Source organism: Phaseolus vulgaris, chromosome 6, assembly GCF_000499845.2.
Source record: "Phaseolus vulgaris cultivar G19833 chromosome 6, P. vulgaris v2.0, whole genome shotgun sequence".
Taxonomy (NCBI): Eukaryota; Viridiplantae; Streptophyta; class Magnoliopsida; order Fabales; family Fabaceae; genus Phaseolus; species Phaseolus vulgaris.
In genome coordinates this window covers 15,449,129-15,468,277 of record NC_023754.2, presented here as the reverse complement: position 1 = coordinate 15,468,277, position 19,149 = coordinate 15,449,129, and the positions used below count along the sequence as shown (strand labels likewise).

The following is a 19,149-nucleotide window of genomic DNA, read 5'->3' as shown; positions in this document are numbered from 1 at the left end:
TTAAGAAAAAAAAAATTTATGCTTTGTTTCACAAACACAAATCAATGTTATTCTCTAATAATAAAAAATACTTTTGTTTCACAAACACACTTATTACGTGGGTAGTTCAATTTAACTTTAAATAACAAACTCCTTTATGGTAAAAGTTTAATTTATTCAATAATTATAAAATTCTAAAATATTTAATTGACGAAAAGGAACTTTGTTGTCCATCTATCAAGATCTATGAAAGTACATGATGATGTAGTATTTGTAATAACTAGTCCTATACCCGTACACAGATATTTTATTAAAAAATAAAGAAATTATAATAATAAATTAATTAATTAATTAATTAAAATTTTATAATATTAATAAATAAAATAAGTTATGCAATGCTATTTCAATATGTAATAAATAAGAATTAAATTGATGATTTTTTTTAAAAAAAATTCTTGTGTACACTCTTCAATTTTTTTTTCTTATATATATATATATTAAATTTTTAACTATTTAGTTTCATTTATAAAATCTCATAATTTTTATAAACTTATTTTCTTAAATTACCTCTACCTTTTCTTTAATTAAGAAATCATTTCTTATATTCTCTTTTATTAGAAGTAGAAATTTAGAAGATAGCATAAATTAGGACAATCTGAATCAATCAAATTGTGCTTTTGATAAATATTTTGTATAGGAACATAAGATCAAAGGTAAAAAGAGTTGATGATTTTATTTCATTTTTAATCGATGATGGATATTTAGTAGTATTTGGAATTTTTTTTAGTTAGTGTCAAAGTCTAAATATGATTTGAGATTAAAAATTAAAAAAGTCATGTTAGTTGAAATCGAAATATTGTAGTATTTACTTTTGACTTTGAAATGGTTGTTGATCAAGTGGTGTATTTGGTGTATTTGAAGTAGTTATAATTGGATGATACGTATATTACAGTGAATTATTAAGTTGAAATGTTATAAGTAGGATGAATGATTTCATATGTAATAGCTTAAATTATAATTTGAATGTGTGAATTTGAGTTTAAAATGACCATGTTGAGTTAGATTAATGTTGTATGAGCTTTTCAGATTTAGTGTTGTGTTAATTGTTCATTTAAATTTATTAAAAATAATTGAATTGGTATAAAATGTTTCGGTAAGTTTTTGGACATGTTTTGATTTTTTTGCATAATTTGGTTTTTGATGTATTTTTGTTTAAGCGAGGATTCTCGTTTAAGTGAAAATGAGACAAAGAAATGACCTTCTATCTATTATTTTCTTACTCAAACAACAACTTATCATTTTGACGAAAGTGTTTTCGTTTAATTGTTGATGTAATATTATTGGAGAAGAATCTAATAAAGAAACATAAAGGAACTTCAAGAATAAATAAATGAAGCAATGCAAAAATAAAAGAATAAAGGAGAAGATTTTGTGGAGTTTCTAAGGAAGATTCAGAGGATGCAGACTAAAAGAAATGGAAGAAGATGCAATGAAGCTCTCAAATTTTGTAAACTTTGAGATCATATAATATTTCTTGATTCTCGTTGAATATTCTGCAATCTAAGAGTTACTAAGAGGCACATATTGGACAAAATTCATAAGTATTGAAGTCACATAAAGAGTTTATAACCAACACATGCCACTTTCATAAATGTATTGATAGTTGTAACTACTTCACGTGACTTTTAACCTTTTCATGTGCCATATGTGTTTATTGAAAGTGTACTGATGAGATTTAGCTACCATGTGTCTTTCCCTAATTTCAATGAGGCACTCATGTGCTAGGGTTAATTAAGAGTTAACTAAGTGTTAAACATATGATTAATTAAATTAACTTTAACATAAGTAGTCTTGTGTTTACATCTGGGTTTCCTAATATTTCTAAACACTTGAGAGATGTCTTTCATCTTCAAAATAGTGACATGGTGCTTATAAAAGAGAATGAAGATTGAATGAAATTCTCATTGTGAGTTCATTTTGAAAGTCTTTAAGAGTTTTATACTCTTGTCTTGATTTTTATCTTGAGAAGTTTTCTCTAGTGACGAATCTTCTTGCACTTATCCTTTGGGATTCATAACAAGGGTGATGTGTTCTTTTCCATTTCCAAGTCTTGATCCATTTTATAATTTATTTTGCAAAATGTGCTTGTTTTTCATGGTTTTTTGGCGAGTTACGAATTTGATTTTTCATGGAACATGCTTTTGCAAACTTTTTCTTTTTCAACACCTCTTGAGTTGATTGATTATGGCACAATGCTTCTTATTATTTTTTTTTTTTTAATTTTCAATTCAATTCAAATTAATCACGAAATAGTTTAATTTTGAGTTTTGGCCCATTTATTTTGAAAATTGCTTTTCAATTTTAAACTGATTTTTTTTCTATATTTTTAAAATTAAAGATATTTGTAAATTTATCGTATATAACTACTATAATAATTATGTTTTATTCACAATATATGAATAGGTAGGTACACTTAAATAATTTATATATTTTTTTATGTATATTCATATTTATTAAAATATATTATAATAATATTAATATTATTTATTTAAATTTTAATTATATATATATATATATATAAATTATAAAAATAAAAAATGCGAATACTATCTCTATTACTATTTAATGTTTTTTTCACTGAGAAAAAAATTAAAATCTATTATTAATTTTCAAATAATTATATTAATCTAAAATTATATTTTATTATTTTCATATATACTAAATTTGAGTTAATGCACACTTTTAAATTATACTACAAAATCAAATTTTGATAAATCTCAAACAATAATCAATGATCAATAACATGCTTAATAAAGCTTTAATAATAAAAAAAAAACTACACCTCACTTCTAAAGCTTCAATCTCAGTTTCTTTGTTTCAGAATCTTCAGGAAGAGTTTAAGCATGAATCAACCGTCTCCCCTCCTCTTTTCTTCTCTTCTCTCGCATTCGTACTGAAAACCTGAAGCCCTAAACCCTCGTAACGCTGCGTTCGTCATCGCAGAAGGTACGCAGGATTTCTCCCCTTCGCTCTTCAATTTTTTCGTGTTTTAAATCCCTCGCAAACTCGCACCATGTCAGGGATATATGTTCGCTCTTAGTTTCTCACGTTTTTCCTTCAATGCTCTGTCGGAATCGTTAAATTTGATTTCCTCGAGTTTTTCTTACTGTCTTTCTTTATTATCACTTGTGGATTGTGCAATTAAATTTTCGTGATTTCACATTCAGCTTTTTTCATTTATTCTTTAGTTTAATATCTTGTTGAGTGTTATCGGTGTTTTATATTGCCGTCGTGGTCACGATTTTGTTGCATTCTTTGATATTATTGACAAATGCGACCGATACAAGCACAATTGTGGTTGTGGACACTCCAAAGTGTGTTATAATGGTTTTAAACTGCGGACATGGCCACTGATTTTTTTCTTTTGCGTTATTTGATACTGCTGAAGAATTCTATTGATGCTACCATAAATGCGATTGTTGACACTCCAAAAAGTGTTATTAAGGTTTTGAACTACGGTTGCTTCTTGCGGGCACAGTTTTGTTGTGCATGTGCTATTTTGGTATTGCTGACAAAAATGTCACCACTGCAACACAATTGAGGATGCGCTCCAAAAAACTTTGTTGTTTCTGACTGTTCTTTAAAATCTTGGTGTTATTCATTGTTATATTTTTTTATATAGATAGGTATTTTGTGTTTTTGGTGCTTAGGTATTGAGTAGGTTTGAAGAGTGAAAAATAGAGGACATGGCATCTTCAGATGATGAGGGAGAGGATCAGCTGCTATCTGTATCAAATTACTATTTTGAAGATGACAAAGATGTGCCGGTGTGTTTTTCTGTGTTGCCAATTCGGTGGAGTGAGTCAGAGAGTCCAGTTGGCAAGAAAATGCAGGTGTTTTTGCGTGGTTTTGCAGATAATGGGCTGCAGAAAGTTTTTGTGCAAGTTGTTGCGTGGAGGTTTGATCTTTCTTGTGTGAGGCCTGAGATATCGGTATTGTCAAAGGATGGGAGATGGATTAAGCTTGAGAAGCCTAGGAAGAGCTATGAGGAAACGATAAGAACTATTTTGATCACCATTCACTTCATGAGTTATGCGAAAAGGAATCCCGACTCACCTGCCAAGTCTGCGTGGGATAACTTGAGTAAGAATAAGGAGTTTAGGTAATTTCCAGAGTTCTAGAGTTCTTTTTATCCTAACTGTTGCGGAAATGCATATTGTGACATTTTTAAAACTATGTGCAGATCTTATGAGGTTTTGCCCTCGCAAAATGATATATTAAATCATATGACTTTAATGGGTGAAGCTGCCAAAAGAGATGCTGGCTTAGCAAAGTCCAAGGTTTGTATTTAAGTCTTTAACAAATATGCTTTGGTGGTGAACTTGGAAATTAGCATTCTATCTATTTTTCCCTTCTGAAACATCCTTTAGGGGCTATTGATTTAAAACATGGTTTGAAAATATATCGGTATGTTTTTTTTTGTGATTTAAAATTTATATTTTACATTAAAGATGGGTCTGATATCTGATGCAAGACCAAAAAGTTGTCTTATTATATCCGTTGCTATGTTTTTACCTTTTTTTTGTTTAAGAGAACAGATATGTCTTATCATACTAAATTGTAACCTTTACAAGTTCCAGTAAAGATCTAGGATTAAGAGGTAAAGTTGGATTGCATTTTTGAATAAATTTTGACTATGTGGTTGTGGCATCTATTAAGGGTGAGGTTGTTAATTGATGGAGTTCAGAAATTTAAATAAGCTTCTTAATCGCTCTGATTTTCTACTTTACCTTGTTTATGGAAAGAATGAATAAATAAAACGTAAGTAGATTGCACAGTTCTCTCCCTGCTTCCCTTCAACTACAAATCATGTGCTTCTCTTTCCAGATATCTCAGCACCACAATTAAAATTTTAGGTTGCACTTTCACCTCCCATCTGCTTGAAAAAACACTGCTCTAATGAATTGCTTTATTCTTTTGCGGGTATTTCCCTTTTTCCATTATTGTTAGCAGTTGTTTCCCTGTTTTTCTCTCTTGCATGTGTAATTTTAGGATGAATAACCATTTAGAAAAACATTAGGAGTGAATGCTGTCCTAGTGAGGAACTTATTTTTTGAAGATATGCTACTATAGGCATAGTCACTTTCTTTTGATGAAAAAACAGAAGACCTTCAGAAACTTTTTTTGACTCTGATAGAAGCAGGTAGTATATGAAAGGAAATGGATGATTTTTGGAGAGCAACTCTGATGGCGGAAGCAGCAGTATGACTCTAGCTTAGAAAAGGAAACCAGGAAAAACAGAAAATAGGAATGCAAAAAAGAAGATTACAACCAGAGCAGAGCTGCAAGACACAACCTCTGTCTCCAAGGCAAATGCCTAACAAATTCCTCACCCTATTTCTGTTCTCCCTTATGCTATTCTCTCCTACCCTATGATGAACACGTCCTTCACTATCTTTCCCATCATGACAGAATGAATTGGAAATACATGAAAAATCTATTTGTTATTTGATATAATTGATGATATCTGTGAGATTTATATAGGTCAAGGACATGAAGTTTATGTAGTGGTTTGCATGCAATATTGAGATGTATGATCTCAATACTGATTTATCATACTATGTACTATAGTGCAGTGGTAGTTGCTTCAGCTCTGATTATTTTATAAATCTTTCCTTGTTTTCCTGCTGTCGTAGTAATTTAATATCCTTTTCATATGGTTAATTATGTGATCCTTCATAAATTGTATTTAATTATTGATGATGCATCTACTGTGTCCCTAAAATGGGCTTTTCCTTTAGTATGATAGATTAGCTTTCTCCTTGGTTTTGTTATAAGGACAAAGATAAGGATTTAGTTATCCTTTGACTTGCCCTCTTTGATTAATCCTTAAATTAAATATATTATTTTCTACAAATTAATTTCTTCTCCTTTTTTTTATCATTATTTGTGCCTCACTTCAGTGACAAGTATTCAATTTATACAGCTTTTCCTCATGGTTCGGGAAGATAAAGATAGGCTGAAGATTAAGAAACTTTCTGATGAGGTTTGTTAGATATTTAGTTTTCCTTCATTGGAGCTAATTTTTTTGTGAAACATTGTATTCTGCTGATTGCTTTTATTCATGCCATACGTTTTGTTATATTAAAAATATTATTCGTTGATTTCAGGAAGTTAAAGATTTAGCACGACCTGGATTTATAACTGATGATACTGACAATGATTTGATTGATGAAATTGGTGAAGATTCAGATGGAGAGGATGGGTTGTTTGATTCTGTTTGTGCAATTTGTGACAATGGAGGTGAACTTTTGTGGTATGATTTTTTCTTTCTGTTAGGGTTATTTGAATTTAGTATGATTTCTCTATTATGTGTAGCATATTTAGGTTATTTTACATAATTTCTACATATTATTGTATATGTTTTTCATGCCTCAATGGTTTTTTTTTTCAATTTTGAAGTTATTAAATGATAAATGCAGTTGTGATGGAAAATGCATGAGGTCATTTCATGCTAACGAGGAGGATGGTGAAGAATCTGCTTGTGCCTCTCTTGGTTTTAGTCAGAAGGAAGTTGATGTATGTAATTTTATATTCTTATATTTATTCAATTTTTCCTTTTTTTCATTTATCTTTATCATTGTGTACTGGTTGAAATTTGATTGCCTGTGATAAAATTTTGCAGGATATCCAGAATTTCTACTGTAAGAATTGTGAATATAATCAACATCAGTGCTTTGCATGTGGTACTCTAGGCTGTTCTGATAAGTTTTCTGGTGCTGAGGTATAACTATGTGAAACACAATGGACTCATATTGTTGATTATTTCATTGTTATATTTTTTTTTCATGATTGTACGAATTGCCATGCAGTCCTTGGTTATTTATCCAATACACACACATACCTTTTGTCAATTCTGTTTCTAGGGGAAATAGCTTTTAGCATATTTGCTTCCACCTTCTCAAACCAATTTTATAGGCTTTTTTTTTATAAGTAAGGAGCCTAAAAAAAGTGCAAGGCATGAGTTTAAATATTTTGTATTGTATTTAAACTGACTTTTCAAAAAATTAAAAAATGATTATTCTTTTAATTGAAACTAATATGTGTTCATTAATATGGAGGTGTTGGCTATATGGTAGGTGACCCTTTTTGATGGAGATTGCAATACCATTTTAGAAATTGGGTTGGGATTTGGATAATGATTTTAGCTTTTATTCAGATTGAGTCTGAAAGATGATTCTAATTATAAGATGTAACTCCTGCGACTAGATAATCCAGTGGCATAATCAGAGATGCCCAATATGATTCAAGAATGTATGTGTGTGGAGCAGCTAAGGTAACCAAAGTCTCATTCCTTATTCTAAGATAGTATTAGAGTTTATCTTAAGGTCCATAGATAAGGGTCACCTAACATTATTTTCCATGCACCAAACCTAATAGTGGTGGGGTTAAGGGGGCTGTATTGGGAAAAACCCTTGCCCTACAGAAGTAGAGTCTCAAAAGAGTATAGAAGTGGGGGGAAACCCTCTTATAAACCAATTTTATAGGATTGAGTTAGCCTCAAATTATAAGATTTACAAATTATTTTTAAAAACTAACATGATTATGTTATTTATTTATGTACTGCATTGTTTATTTTCTTTATATACTGTATATCTGGGTGGGTTGGATGTCAATTATGTGCTTGGGATTCTCTAAAATATTGCTGCTTTTTTCTTTCACTTATTCATTACAAATTCTCTGATCAACCTAGCCCTTACTTACCATAGATGAAGTCAACTTTTTCAATGTTGACAATTTCTGTGCAGTTTAATTTATATTCTATGAACATATGTTTTGTGCTCATGCATGGGATTTGGTTCTGCTTCAAAGCTCACAATGCACATGTACACAATTCAATCTTTACACTCCAGTCATGCATTTCTGCTAAAACTGTTGTCATTGGCAGTGTTGATTTTATTTGAGCACGAAGGCTTCTTCATTTTTAGCAATATTGTTTTACTTAAGAAAGAGATTGGAAGACAGACCCCAATGTGGGTGTAGTGAAGGTCATTATGTATATATGCATAACAAATAGATATCTATATCTATTATATCTATATTTATAACTATGTATAAAGGGATTCCGTTTTTGGTCTACACATTTTGTTTTTCTATTTTATCCTTTATAATATTAAAATATAATAAATTTAACAATTATTTATTTTAAATTGAAAAAATGAATTTTAAAATTTTTAGATAAATTTGAATTTAAAAGAAAAAAACCCCAATTTCTAATAATTTTACCCTTTAAATAACTACTTTTTTTAAATTCAAATAATTTTTCCTAATAAAAAACCAAGAGAACACAACAAACTTTTAAAAATACGGACACACGGGTGCGTTTCCGCTAGTGTATATAATAAATGGATACTTGTAAAAGTTGTACAGGAGGAGGATAGTACCAAAGGCATAAATATCCTTTTGCATGCTAATTATATTCTCAATAAACTACTACCAGTTATCACTCCTCAAAGTTGGATTAGAAATCTTAAGGCTTAATTGTTTCTTCATTCTGCATTTTTGACCTCTATTTCCTTGAAGCGAAAATAAATCATTGCCTCCCAACCCAGTTTCCATTGCCCTGAGGTATGTGGAATCATATTTATTACAGGTATAAAGAAACGGATGCATAACCAATCTCTACTTTTTGAAAGATAATCGATCCTAGTCTTATTAAGAGCTCTTGTGAGTGTGTCAATTATGTATCCTCTAGTTCAGGCATGTCCTGTACTTATTAGTTCTTTCTGGATCTTCTCTCCAATGAAATGGAAGTCTTCTATGTGCTTTACTTTGTCCTTTTGTGAAATACAATCTTTTAGACAATGTGAATGATGGGTTGGTTGTCACTTCAATTATACAGCAATTTTCAAGAATTTAGTTCATTGTTCAATATTGAGCCTTTGCAGTTGAGTTGCTTCAATGATTAGTTTCTTCTTCGAGAAATAACTTTATTTCCTCCCAATGGGCATACTATAGCCAATATCCAAATTTAGATATGCAATAAACTGGCTTCAGTATAATTTAGTACAGAGAGTACTGAAGACATAAATACCCTTAAAGCACACTGAACATGCTATGATGCACCACTACTAACAAACACTTTTTAAATAGGAGGGTTTTCCTAGAACTTCTTTGTTCTATATGGGACTAAAAGTCATTTTGGATTTTCTCCTTTAGGTCTTCAAATGTGCGTCTGCAACCTGTGGCTTTTTTTATCATCCACAATGTGTTGCAAAGTTACTTCACCGGGTAGTTGAGGAGGCTCCAGATCCCAAGGAACTTGAGAGAAATATTGCTGAAGGAGGAGCTTTTACTTGTCCTACTCATTATTGTTGTGTCTGTAAAGGAATGGAAGACAAAAATGAACATGATTTTCATTTTGCTGTTTGTAGGCGTTGCCCCAAGTCCTACCATCGCAAATGCTTGCCAAGGTTATTTCTTTCATTTTTGCCTGTGTTGCTAGTACTCATTTAATGATTATATAGTATGGAGGGCTGATTCTTAAGTTGTTCCTTACATCAGAAAGATCTCATTTGATGACATAGAGGATGAAGATATTGTAACAAGGGCTTGGGAAGACCTTCTACCCAACAATCGCATTCTTATATATTGTTTGTAAGTGTTACAGTGTACTTTGTGCTCAATTTTTACTTGTAAACGTCTTGTAATATCTTTTTCTATTCTTCTGTAACAGAAAACACGAGATTGATGATGAACTTGGAACTCCTATAAGGGATCATATAAAGTTTCCCAATGTAAAAGCTACTGTTCGAGAAGTTAATACTGAGGATAATGCAAAGCCTGCAAATAAAGAGAGGGTTATATTGAACAAGAACAATATTGTCTCAGAAAGTTTAATTGGCAAAAAAGCTGCTGCGAAATTTTCTAAACTATCTGGTAAAATGTCTTCTGGAAAAGTGGGTGACAAGAAGTCTGAAAAGATTTTTGGATCAAATATCTCAAGGAAGAAAACAAACGAGGCATCAAGAAGGAGTTTGAATGAAAGTAAGAGGCCATTAATCCCAAAAGAAACCAGAAAGTCGGAGGGTGCAGAAAATAAGTCCTCATTGGGTGCAAAATTATTTGCTCTTTGGAATAATGGTTCTGAGCAAATGAATTCTGGTAATAGGGTTGATAATGTAGCTAATAATTCCCGGCCTGTTAAGCCTACTAAAAAGCTGAGTAGTGCATTACCCTCATTAGATGAAGATTCAGAGAGGAGGTGAATCTTTCTGATCCATCTTCTGAACTAGTTATTTTTCTATATTTGCTGTTACTTTGTCCTTTTATTGAGTTTTCCATTATAGTAATTCTATTCAATTATTGTTTGAAACTTGAAAGTTATTTTTGTGGATATTTATGATGACATTTGATTTGATTTCTTCTGATGAAGATTGGTTGCTATGTTTAAAGAAGCTACTTCATCAGTTACTTTGGAGGATGTTGTAAAAGAGCACAAATTTTCAACTACTCATACTCACTCATTGAAAAATGTTGTGGAGAAAACCATTACATTGGGGAAATTGGAAGGCTCAGTTGAGGTATATATCTTACCATATGTATTCGTGTTTATTTCACAGTTTGTTTGGAGCTTATGTATTCTGTCTTTTGTATTCAGGCTGTTCGAACAGCTCTAAGGATGCTAGAGGGTGGGCACAATATTCGGGATGCTGCAGCTGTTTGTGGTCCTGATGTTCTTAACCAAATATTTAAGTGGAAGGTACTCTTCTATTTTTTTCAAATAAAATTCTAGGGATTATTCATTTCTCTTTAGTATGTATTATTGTATGATATTCTTTCATTTTTTGTCTTAACATGTGCTAGCCATGTCTTGTTCCAAATGTTATGTAATAAATTGTTTCCTTAACTTTTTCTTTTCATTTATAATACACAATAGGACAATTTTAAATTAATATAAATGATTCAGTTCAGTTGCTGTCACTGCTATATTAACTGATTATTCTGTAGGATAAACTGAAAGTATATCTTGCACCTGTTCTATATGGTAATCGCTACACATCATTTGGCCGCCATTTTACACAAGCTGAAAAGCTGTCAGGGGTATTTATTCTTACTATTCTTTTTCTATTATTATTATTTTAGTTATTCTGTTAGATTCCCGTACCTCTTTGACTATATATATATATGTGTGAGTATGTATATATATATATATATATATATATATATATATATATAAATCTGGGGTCCAATAAATTTTTGGTACTTTCACAATTGCCCTGTATTGAAATTGGTACATCCAATTCCTGTTCAGTATTTTTGATACCCAACATTTTATAAATTTGCTAATTTGGTTTTGATAGTTACTTTTGGATTAACAGTGTTGACATGTTAATCTTGACAGTGTCACGGGACAGTACATCTATAAATATCTTACTAGGAGATTACATGTCAACACCTATTAAAGTATAATAAAGTTACTGTTAGATAAAATTAGCATATTATTAAATGTTGAGCATCCAAAACATTGAAAAAATTGAGGTACCAATTTCAATAAGGGTCAATCGATTTTGGAGATACCAAAAACTTATTTAACCCTAAAATCTATATCGTATTGTTTTTACATCTTAATCTGTTGCTGCATCGTAACTTCATCATCTTCCTTTTTCTTTGGAGAGTGTTATAGATCTAGTAGTTAAGGACAGACTTTGATGTGTTACAGATTTCTCAGGGCTGATATCACAAGATAATGGAATTAGTTAAGCTGATGCCGTATTTAGGGAAAACAGATTCATGATAAGTTGATGCTTGTGAATTTGATTATGCAATGTATTATGTAGTATGATCATGGCTTAAATGTGGTAAGTAGCTTAACAAAGAAGCATCTATAATGGTAGCTTACAATTTTAGTTCAACCACATCTATGTTTGGTAATATTAGTTGGGTTTAATGTCTTGAATGAAGGTGATATTATAAAATTTAGATAAATGGTCTTATGGAGGGGCTTGAGAGAAGGAGGGGTGGGGTTAGGGTAGGAGGAGCCATTTTTAGCAAACATTTCAATACCACCTTAAATCTTTTGTTAAAGAATGATTTCACTTAAAAGTCTACATGGTCCATTTAAAAACCCGTGTTTGTGATTTGAAGTGAAGGTGAACTGTTCACATCACTATCCCATGAAACTTGATGTTTTGTGGCACTAAAATTTTAATTAGTAAATGAGGTTGGTAAGGACCACGTTAAAGTCATGAGTTTAGTTGTGACATTCCACGAGCATGCTATTTTTCTATTGCATTTCAAGCCAAGGCAAATATAATATAACTGTTTGGTTCTGAACTTGTGCGGAATCACGGAGTTCGATCCCAGAATTGTTTGATTGGAGCAGCTATAGCGTAGTTTTGATTTCTCCAAAAATATTTTTAGTGCTTTTGATCTCCAACATTAATAAATATGTTAATTTGGTCATAATAGTTATTCTGTTACTTTTGAATTAAAAATGTTGACATGCCAATCTTGACTGTTACATGTTAGCATAATTGCAAATATGTTACTAAAATTGTTACATGTTAATACCATATTCAAGAGTTAATTCCGAATTCAAGAGTAGTAAAGTTGCAAGGAGAACCAAATCAGCATATATTAAGTGTTGAGTATAAAAACATTGAAAATATTTTGAAGCTATCAAACCAAAAACTTATTTAACCCTTTATTTTTTTATGCATTTGTTTATGTCAGTATAATTTTAATTTTTTAGTAGGATCTTATGATTGATGTTATTTTTACAATTCAGAATTTTTGACCTCACTCCTGATCCTATTTAAAATCTTGATTTTTACAACATTAGGTAAGAATACGAGTTTTAGACTTGTTACTGTGCAGTTGAAGCAAAAGCTAAAGCTCATTTTAGAACCGAAGAATGATTTTGACCGCTAGGGATGAACTTATGTTTTCAATTATAACTGTTCAGTTGGCTTTACAGTGACTGAAAGAGTTTGTCAAAATACTTTATGTGACATCAATAGATTGAGGTGAGAATATTGTCATGATGCTTGAGTTAGTACAATTGAACATTAGTATGAAAATGGCTTTTATGAATAAGCTTTCTACTACAAGGATTTTCGGAGGTTTAAAACATTTATGAAAGCAGACGTTCAAAACCCAATTATCACTCAAACTTCATTGTAACATAAGTGGTCAAAGTTCTGAAATGCATCACTAGTTGAATAGTATTACACTTATTGACATTGTAGCCATCCTTGAATTTACTCATTGAAAATTTGGAAGGCCATTTGGAGAGTGATTATGCTTATCAAGTTATCACATTTGTTTGTTGTAATGAATTTCTTTTTTGGCATAATTACATTCGTCAATCATTGCTTGAATAATGGTTTTTACAATTGCAGATTGTTGATAAACTGCATTCGTATGTTCAGAATGGTGATACAGTAAGTGCTGATTGATATGCAAATACTTAATTTATTTTCTGCATTTACATAGGTTTTTGTTATGCTAAATAACTTGAAACTCGCCTTTTGACGGTTGCAAAGGGCATAATGTGATCCATGTAGCCGACCTCACTTATTGGGGTAAGGTTTTTGTTTATATTATTGTTTACATTTTTTGCCATTAGTTGTCCAATTTTATAGTGATTAGAGTGAAGATAGTCGTCCAAAGGCTTGTGCAGGCATGGAATTTACTACAATATTTTCTCAAACCATAGAACAGATCTGACATGACACACTCCTCCAAGGGTGATCACAGATGGAGAAGTACTTTTTGCGGTCAAATTTGTGGAAAATGGTGTCCAGAGTTGGCATATTGTGCTTCACTGAGACTTATAGCTTCTGTTCATTGTTCCACTCTCATGGTAGCACTTGCTGGTAGTGGGGTCAGAGGATAGAGATGACCCATTTATCACAAACTACCCTTACTCAAAACATCACACTACTTTACTGTAGTGTTTTAGTTTCAAGATAAGACAAATTGTGTTTCGAATTGGACCATAATTATTAACGTTGCTGTTTGGATCATCAGTTTTTAATTATTGGATCCTTATTAAGATTTTCTTATATCTTTTAATCCAAATTTTGAAAAAAAAATCAAAATACTAATTTAGATGCACTATAAAAACGTTTTATTTTTCTAATCAAATTAAAATAGAGATATTTTAGAAACCAAAATAAAGTTATATTTACCTAAGATATTTTAAAATTTGAGGCTGAATTTAATGACAGAAACCTAGAACATATGATAATTTTTTATGACAGGGCTTATCAAGTATTGCTTCGTATCAAATAAAAATATTTAGTTAATTGGATATTTTTTTATTTGAATTAATGTTCATGTTTGTATCAAAAATCTATAATAAACCTAGTAAAATGTGATATAGTTTTAATTAATATATGATTAAATTTATTTATTTTAAATTTTAATATTCTACTATGTCATTAAATAGCATCCCACTGTCTGTTCGTCCTACCATAGCTTTTTTGAAGATAGCTGCTTCACTCCCATATTATATGGATCTGATATTGGGCTGTTTTAGTTTTTAATATCCTTTTGGCTCTTATTATTTAATTTTTTTTGCTAAGTAATTGATAGGAAGTGAATGATGCAGGTTTTGACAATTCTATGTTTGCATGACTTGTGTTTAGTATACGTTAGGAAATGCTATTTCCTAATTTCCATTTTAATTTCTTGCTAATTTGGCATTTTTTGGAAGATACTTAAATACTTGTTTCACATTTTTTGTTGTTTTAATTAGACAGTTACAATGGTTATCGGTCCATCTGATTTTTTTTGTCATTTTGTGTAGCAAAAGATCGATTTTCCTTGTGAAATTGTGATATACTTTATCGTCTGGTGGTGGTGGATGGTATTCTTAACATTGTTAAACATCTACTAACTTTAATGTTCTTTACCTGACTGAGGATAGTTACATTTTGTGATCAGATTGTGGACTTCTGTTGCGGTGCTAATGACTTTAGCACTCTTATGAAGAAAAAACTTGAAGAGACTGGGAAGAGATGCTCATACAAAAACTTTGATCTACTTCCAACGAAGGTGACTACACTTCTACAAGTTGTTATAATATAACTTACTACTCTAAATGCTTTAATTCAATTTTTGCTCATTGCCACTGCCATGTTGATTTTAGACTAACTGATTTATTCATATTTTAATATTGAGAGGCTGAGAAAAAAATATTAGTGAACATTGAGAAGGAATTTGATGTCAATAGTTTGTCTGGAGACATGATTTACAAGGATTTATAATAGGATAATATATGAAGTTGTTTCATCTATGTACCCTATCCCATCTAGCATGAAAAAGTTAACTGTAGATGTTGGTAAGTGTGAAAATACAGGTGTACCCCATCCCAGTTGTATTATTTTAGTTTATAAATTGTCTACTTTGTATTTTATGTTACTGACCCTTGGTATTAGAATACTCAAGCTCTGAATAACTACTGATTTGGTAAAATAGGATTATAGTGGTTACTGACCTTGGTATCACATATTATTTGTATGCAACTATGTATGAATTTGGTTTCCTTTTTTTTTGGTTCTATTAACATTGATAATTATCATTTTCTCATTGAGTGATGGGGAATGACATATTATTGCATATAACACTGGTTAATGAGTCATTCCTGGGAAGATTTTGATGTACTAAATATGAGCAGAAGCATAACAAATCAAAATGTGTCGTATTTCAGAGTTTTTGTGAAGTTTCCTTGTTGATTTTTCATGTCTAACCAGATTTTTCCAAATTATTCTAAACAATAAATGCATATGATTGAAGTTAAAGTGTTTGGCGTACAATATAGTTATTGGTAATTTGTCACTTATTCTTCAGGAATATTTCATTGCTATTGAAATCTCTCTCTATATATGTGTGTGTGCGCGTTATATATATATATATATATATATATATATATATATATATATATATATATATATATATATATATATGTATGCATATATTGCTGCTACTTTTGAAGACTGAATTACAGTTGTTGAGGTATTTTCTCATTTGAGGTTTGAAGGTTTTTGTGCCTTTCTCTTGTTTTGGATCCTAATTGATATCTAGTAATAATTGATAGGCTGTACAAAACACCTCTATAAATTGTTGTGAAGTGAAAAGGGTTAAGGTGAATTGAATGATATGAGCATAATGGTTTTTATACTATGGTTTGGGCTACTTTTTGATGAATGAAAACAAATACATGATTTATTAGCGTACAGTCTATAATTATCATATTATTATTCCCTGCTTGTTTACCAGGATTTTGTTTTGTTTACAGAATGATTTTAATTTTGAGATGCGAGATTGGATGACTGTACAAACAAAGGAGTTGCCTATAGGGTCAAAGTTGGTAAGAATCACACTCATTCATTTTTAATGGTTGAGACATGTATATGCATCGCATATCCGCATGGCCAGTTCACTTATTTCTTTCATTATTTTTATCGTCTGCTTCTGGAACAGATCATGGGCTTAAATCCCCCCTTTGGGCTTAAGGCAACATTGGCTAACAAGTTTATTGACAAAGCTCTCGAGTTCAGACCAAAGCTCATGATTCTCATTGTACCGCAAGAGACAGAGAGGTAATGTCCTTTTTTTCTTGTTTTTTTTAAAGAAGAGTTAAACTTTCTCTTCACACTCTTGTCTTCCTTGGTTGGAGGGGACGGACTGTTCATTTTTCTTGTCCCGCTTCATGTTTTTTTTCCTTACTATATGTAGACTTGATGAAAAACGGCAGCCTTATGATCTTGTCTGGGAGGATGAGAGGTTTCTATCGGGCAAGGTAAACAACTGTTAATAATATATTGTGGTAATTTGTATTTGATTGATACATGCTCGTTCTTGTTCTGACTGCTGTTTTCATATTTTTCCCTGTTCTTGTCCTTTTTTGTCTTCAGTCATTTTATCTACCTGGATCAGTTGATGCTAATGACAGGCAAATAGAGCAATGGAATGTAAAGCCGCCTCCACTGTTTCTTTGGAGTCGTCCTGATTGGACTAGCAAGCACAAGGCCATAGCTCAGGAGCGTGGTCACCTGATCATCCAGCGTGAGGTGTCAAAAACGGAAGGCTTTGATGAAGAAAAATCACCTTCCAGACATAATAAGGAGGATAATTCTGGTGTCAATATCACGCCAGGTGATGACATCTTGAATTCAATTGATGCACCTATCAATGAAGGTCAGATGGGATACTCACCATATGGAAGTGTTGATCGAGGGAGTCAGGAGAGACAGGAATATAGGGTGAGCGAGGCCGAGAAGACCTTATGGAAGAGGAAACGAACTGAAACTGAGGAAAATGATGGAAGAGGACTTGGTGTGACATCACCACTCAATCCAATTGATGGGAGATCCTCAGTTGAACGTTTTCAGCCTAAACATGACATGCCACCTCCAGATTTTGAGGTTGTTGATAAAGGTTATAGGCATTTGGAGCCCACCTCTTCCTCACGTACAGGGGGGATTGGGATTAGATCAGCCTATAGCGGGACCCAGAATTGGCCAAGTGTTGTCCATCCCCTTTATGATTCTGGGGTTACAGGCGTAGATGGACGCCATAGCAGCCTTATGAGAGACACCGGACATAGACCCTATATCAGCAGGGAGGATGAGAGCAACCTTTGGGAACAAGAGACAAGGCAACAGATTCGCCAATATGGGCTTCCGAATCCTCCTAGTAATTATCTATTATCTGCTAACGATCCTGCTTATAGTCACCACATGGGGTCAAGTTATCTGGCTCATGGTTCATTATTTGAGTCTCCTTATGTTATGAATGCACCGGCCATGCAGCGATATGCACCTCGTCTAGACGAATTAAACCATGTAAGGATGGATCCTCTGGGGTCTGAGCCCCCTATAGTTGGCAGAAATGACACTGTGCCCCAACCTGGATATGGGAGCAGGATGCCAGGTTTTGCAAGTGGTTCTCACTATCTCTATTCACGCCAGAATTCAGCAGACCGGTTCAACGAGTAGCCTTGCATCAAAATGCTGTATGCCATTCTTCACAAATCATAGTTTTTTTTAGTTGTATGCTCTCTGTTAATCTTCACTCTGGTTCCTTATGCTCTCTGCTAATCTTCACTGCTAATCATGTGTGTACATATATGACCTTGGAATGAGTAGCTACTACTGTATTTGTAAATCACATTTTTCATTGTTCTATATTGTCTTCATAATTTGAAAAGTTCACTGCGCACTTCACACTATTTTCACAATTACTTCAAACTACCTTCTTCTTTCTATATCTTCCTTACACTTCATTTCTTTAAATTAACTTTCTTTTTCTATTTTTTAATTGTTTTAAAGCGAATTTATCAATAGTTAAAGACGATTTCATAGAACAAGTTAAATTACTTTTTTGTAAATTTAAAATATAGTTTATGTTTTTGAACGTATCTGTTTATTATGAATATGGCTTTTAATTATATAAACTATTTTTTTTCTCGCAATATCCGTTTCTTAAAATATTCGGAAGCGAAGTTCCAAGCATTTTTTTTTGTCAATGATGAAAAATTGCGTACTTCATCTTTATAGAATTCCACTTTTGAAAAGAATTAACATTACTAATGATAAGAAGACTCAATTAAATATTGAATACTTTATATATATTTTTAATTGAGTATTTATTGAAAAAATTATTTTATTGAATATATAAATTAAATTTTTATTTTCGTAAAGAACTTATAAAGAATAAGAAATATTTTGAATACAAACTTTTAATTAGGAGAAAGTTTATTGACCGCTTGAGTATTGCTCACGCTTCAGTACCAAATCGAATTTTTGAAAAGATAATAAACATACTTTCTAATGTGCTTTATCTCGCAACGTGTTTTGTCCACAACCACATGAAGTCGGCCCCAATATCATACTTCATTAATGGTATCCATATGTGCATTAGTTCCAACCTCAGAACTTGGCTCACTTACACTTAAGAACATCACTCGACTAGTTGGCTCAGAAAGCTTGATAGGAACCATGACATCCGTCCCGTAAACCAAAGAAAAGGGAGATTTTTAGTGTCCATTAGGGAGAAAGGTCACTTCAACCCTTGAAGGATGACTTTGTTGGTTGTCTCTACTTCACTGTTGGGGGTGCTTCACCGACGTCATAATTTGTGTGATCCTGACTGATAAAC

The 19,149-nt window shown here is 31.9% G+C and overlaps 1 protein-coding gene across 2 annotated transcripts; it reads left to right on the top strand.

Annotated features, from left to right (window-relative positions):
- Positions 1 to 2,782: 2,782 nt before the first annotated feature.
- LOC137831284 (protein ENHANCED DOWNY MILDEW 2) lies at positions 2,783 to 18,220 on the top strand. Of its 2 annotated transcripts, XM_068638893.1 has the most exons (20): positions 2,820 to 2,985; positions 3,690 to 4,141; positions 4,223 to 4,319; positions 5,966 to 6,025; positions 6,150 to 6,295; positions 6,462 to 6,558; positions 6,665 to 6,763; positions 9,199 to 9,452; positions 9,544 to 9,636; positions 9,716 to 10,243; positions 10,415 to 10,562; positions 10,640 to 10,741; positions 10,990 to 11,082; positions 13,383 to 13,424; positions 14,795 to 14,854; positions 14,932 to 15,042; positions 16,286 to 16,357; positions 16,471 to 16,589; positions 16,726 to 16,789; positions 16,905 to 18,220. In XM_068638893.1, exons 2-20 carry the CDS (start codon positions 3,726 to 3,728, stop codon positions 17,985 to 17,987), a joined length of 3,684 nt encoding a protein of 1,227 aa, XP_068494994.1. In that variant the 5' UTR covers positions 2,820 to 2,985; positions 3,690 to 3,725; the 3' UTR covers positions 17,988 to 18,220. The 2 variants fall into 2 exon arrangements, with proteins under 2 accessions (XP_068494995.1, XP_068494994.1); XM_068638894.1 differs by lacking the exon at positions 14,795 to 14,854 and having other exon boundaries at positions 2,783 to 2,985.
- Positions 18,221 to 19,149: the final 929 nt, after the last annotated feature.

Coding starts and splice junctions, on each gene's coding strand:
- LOC137831284 (XM_068638893.1), top strand. CDS start 3,726: ATGGCATCTTCAGATGATGAGGGAGAGGATCAGCTGCTATCTGTATCA. Junction 6,296..6,461: donor AATGGAGGTGAACTTTTGTG/GTATGATTTTTT, acceptor TGATAAATGCAG/TTGTGATGGAAAATGCATGA. Junction 9,637..9,715: donor CGCATTCTTATATATTGTTT/GTAAGTGTTACA, acceptor CTTCTGTAACAG/AAAACACGAGATTGATGATG.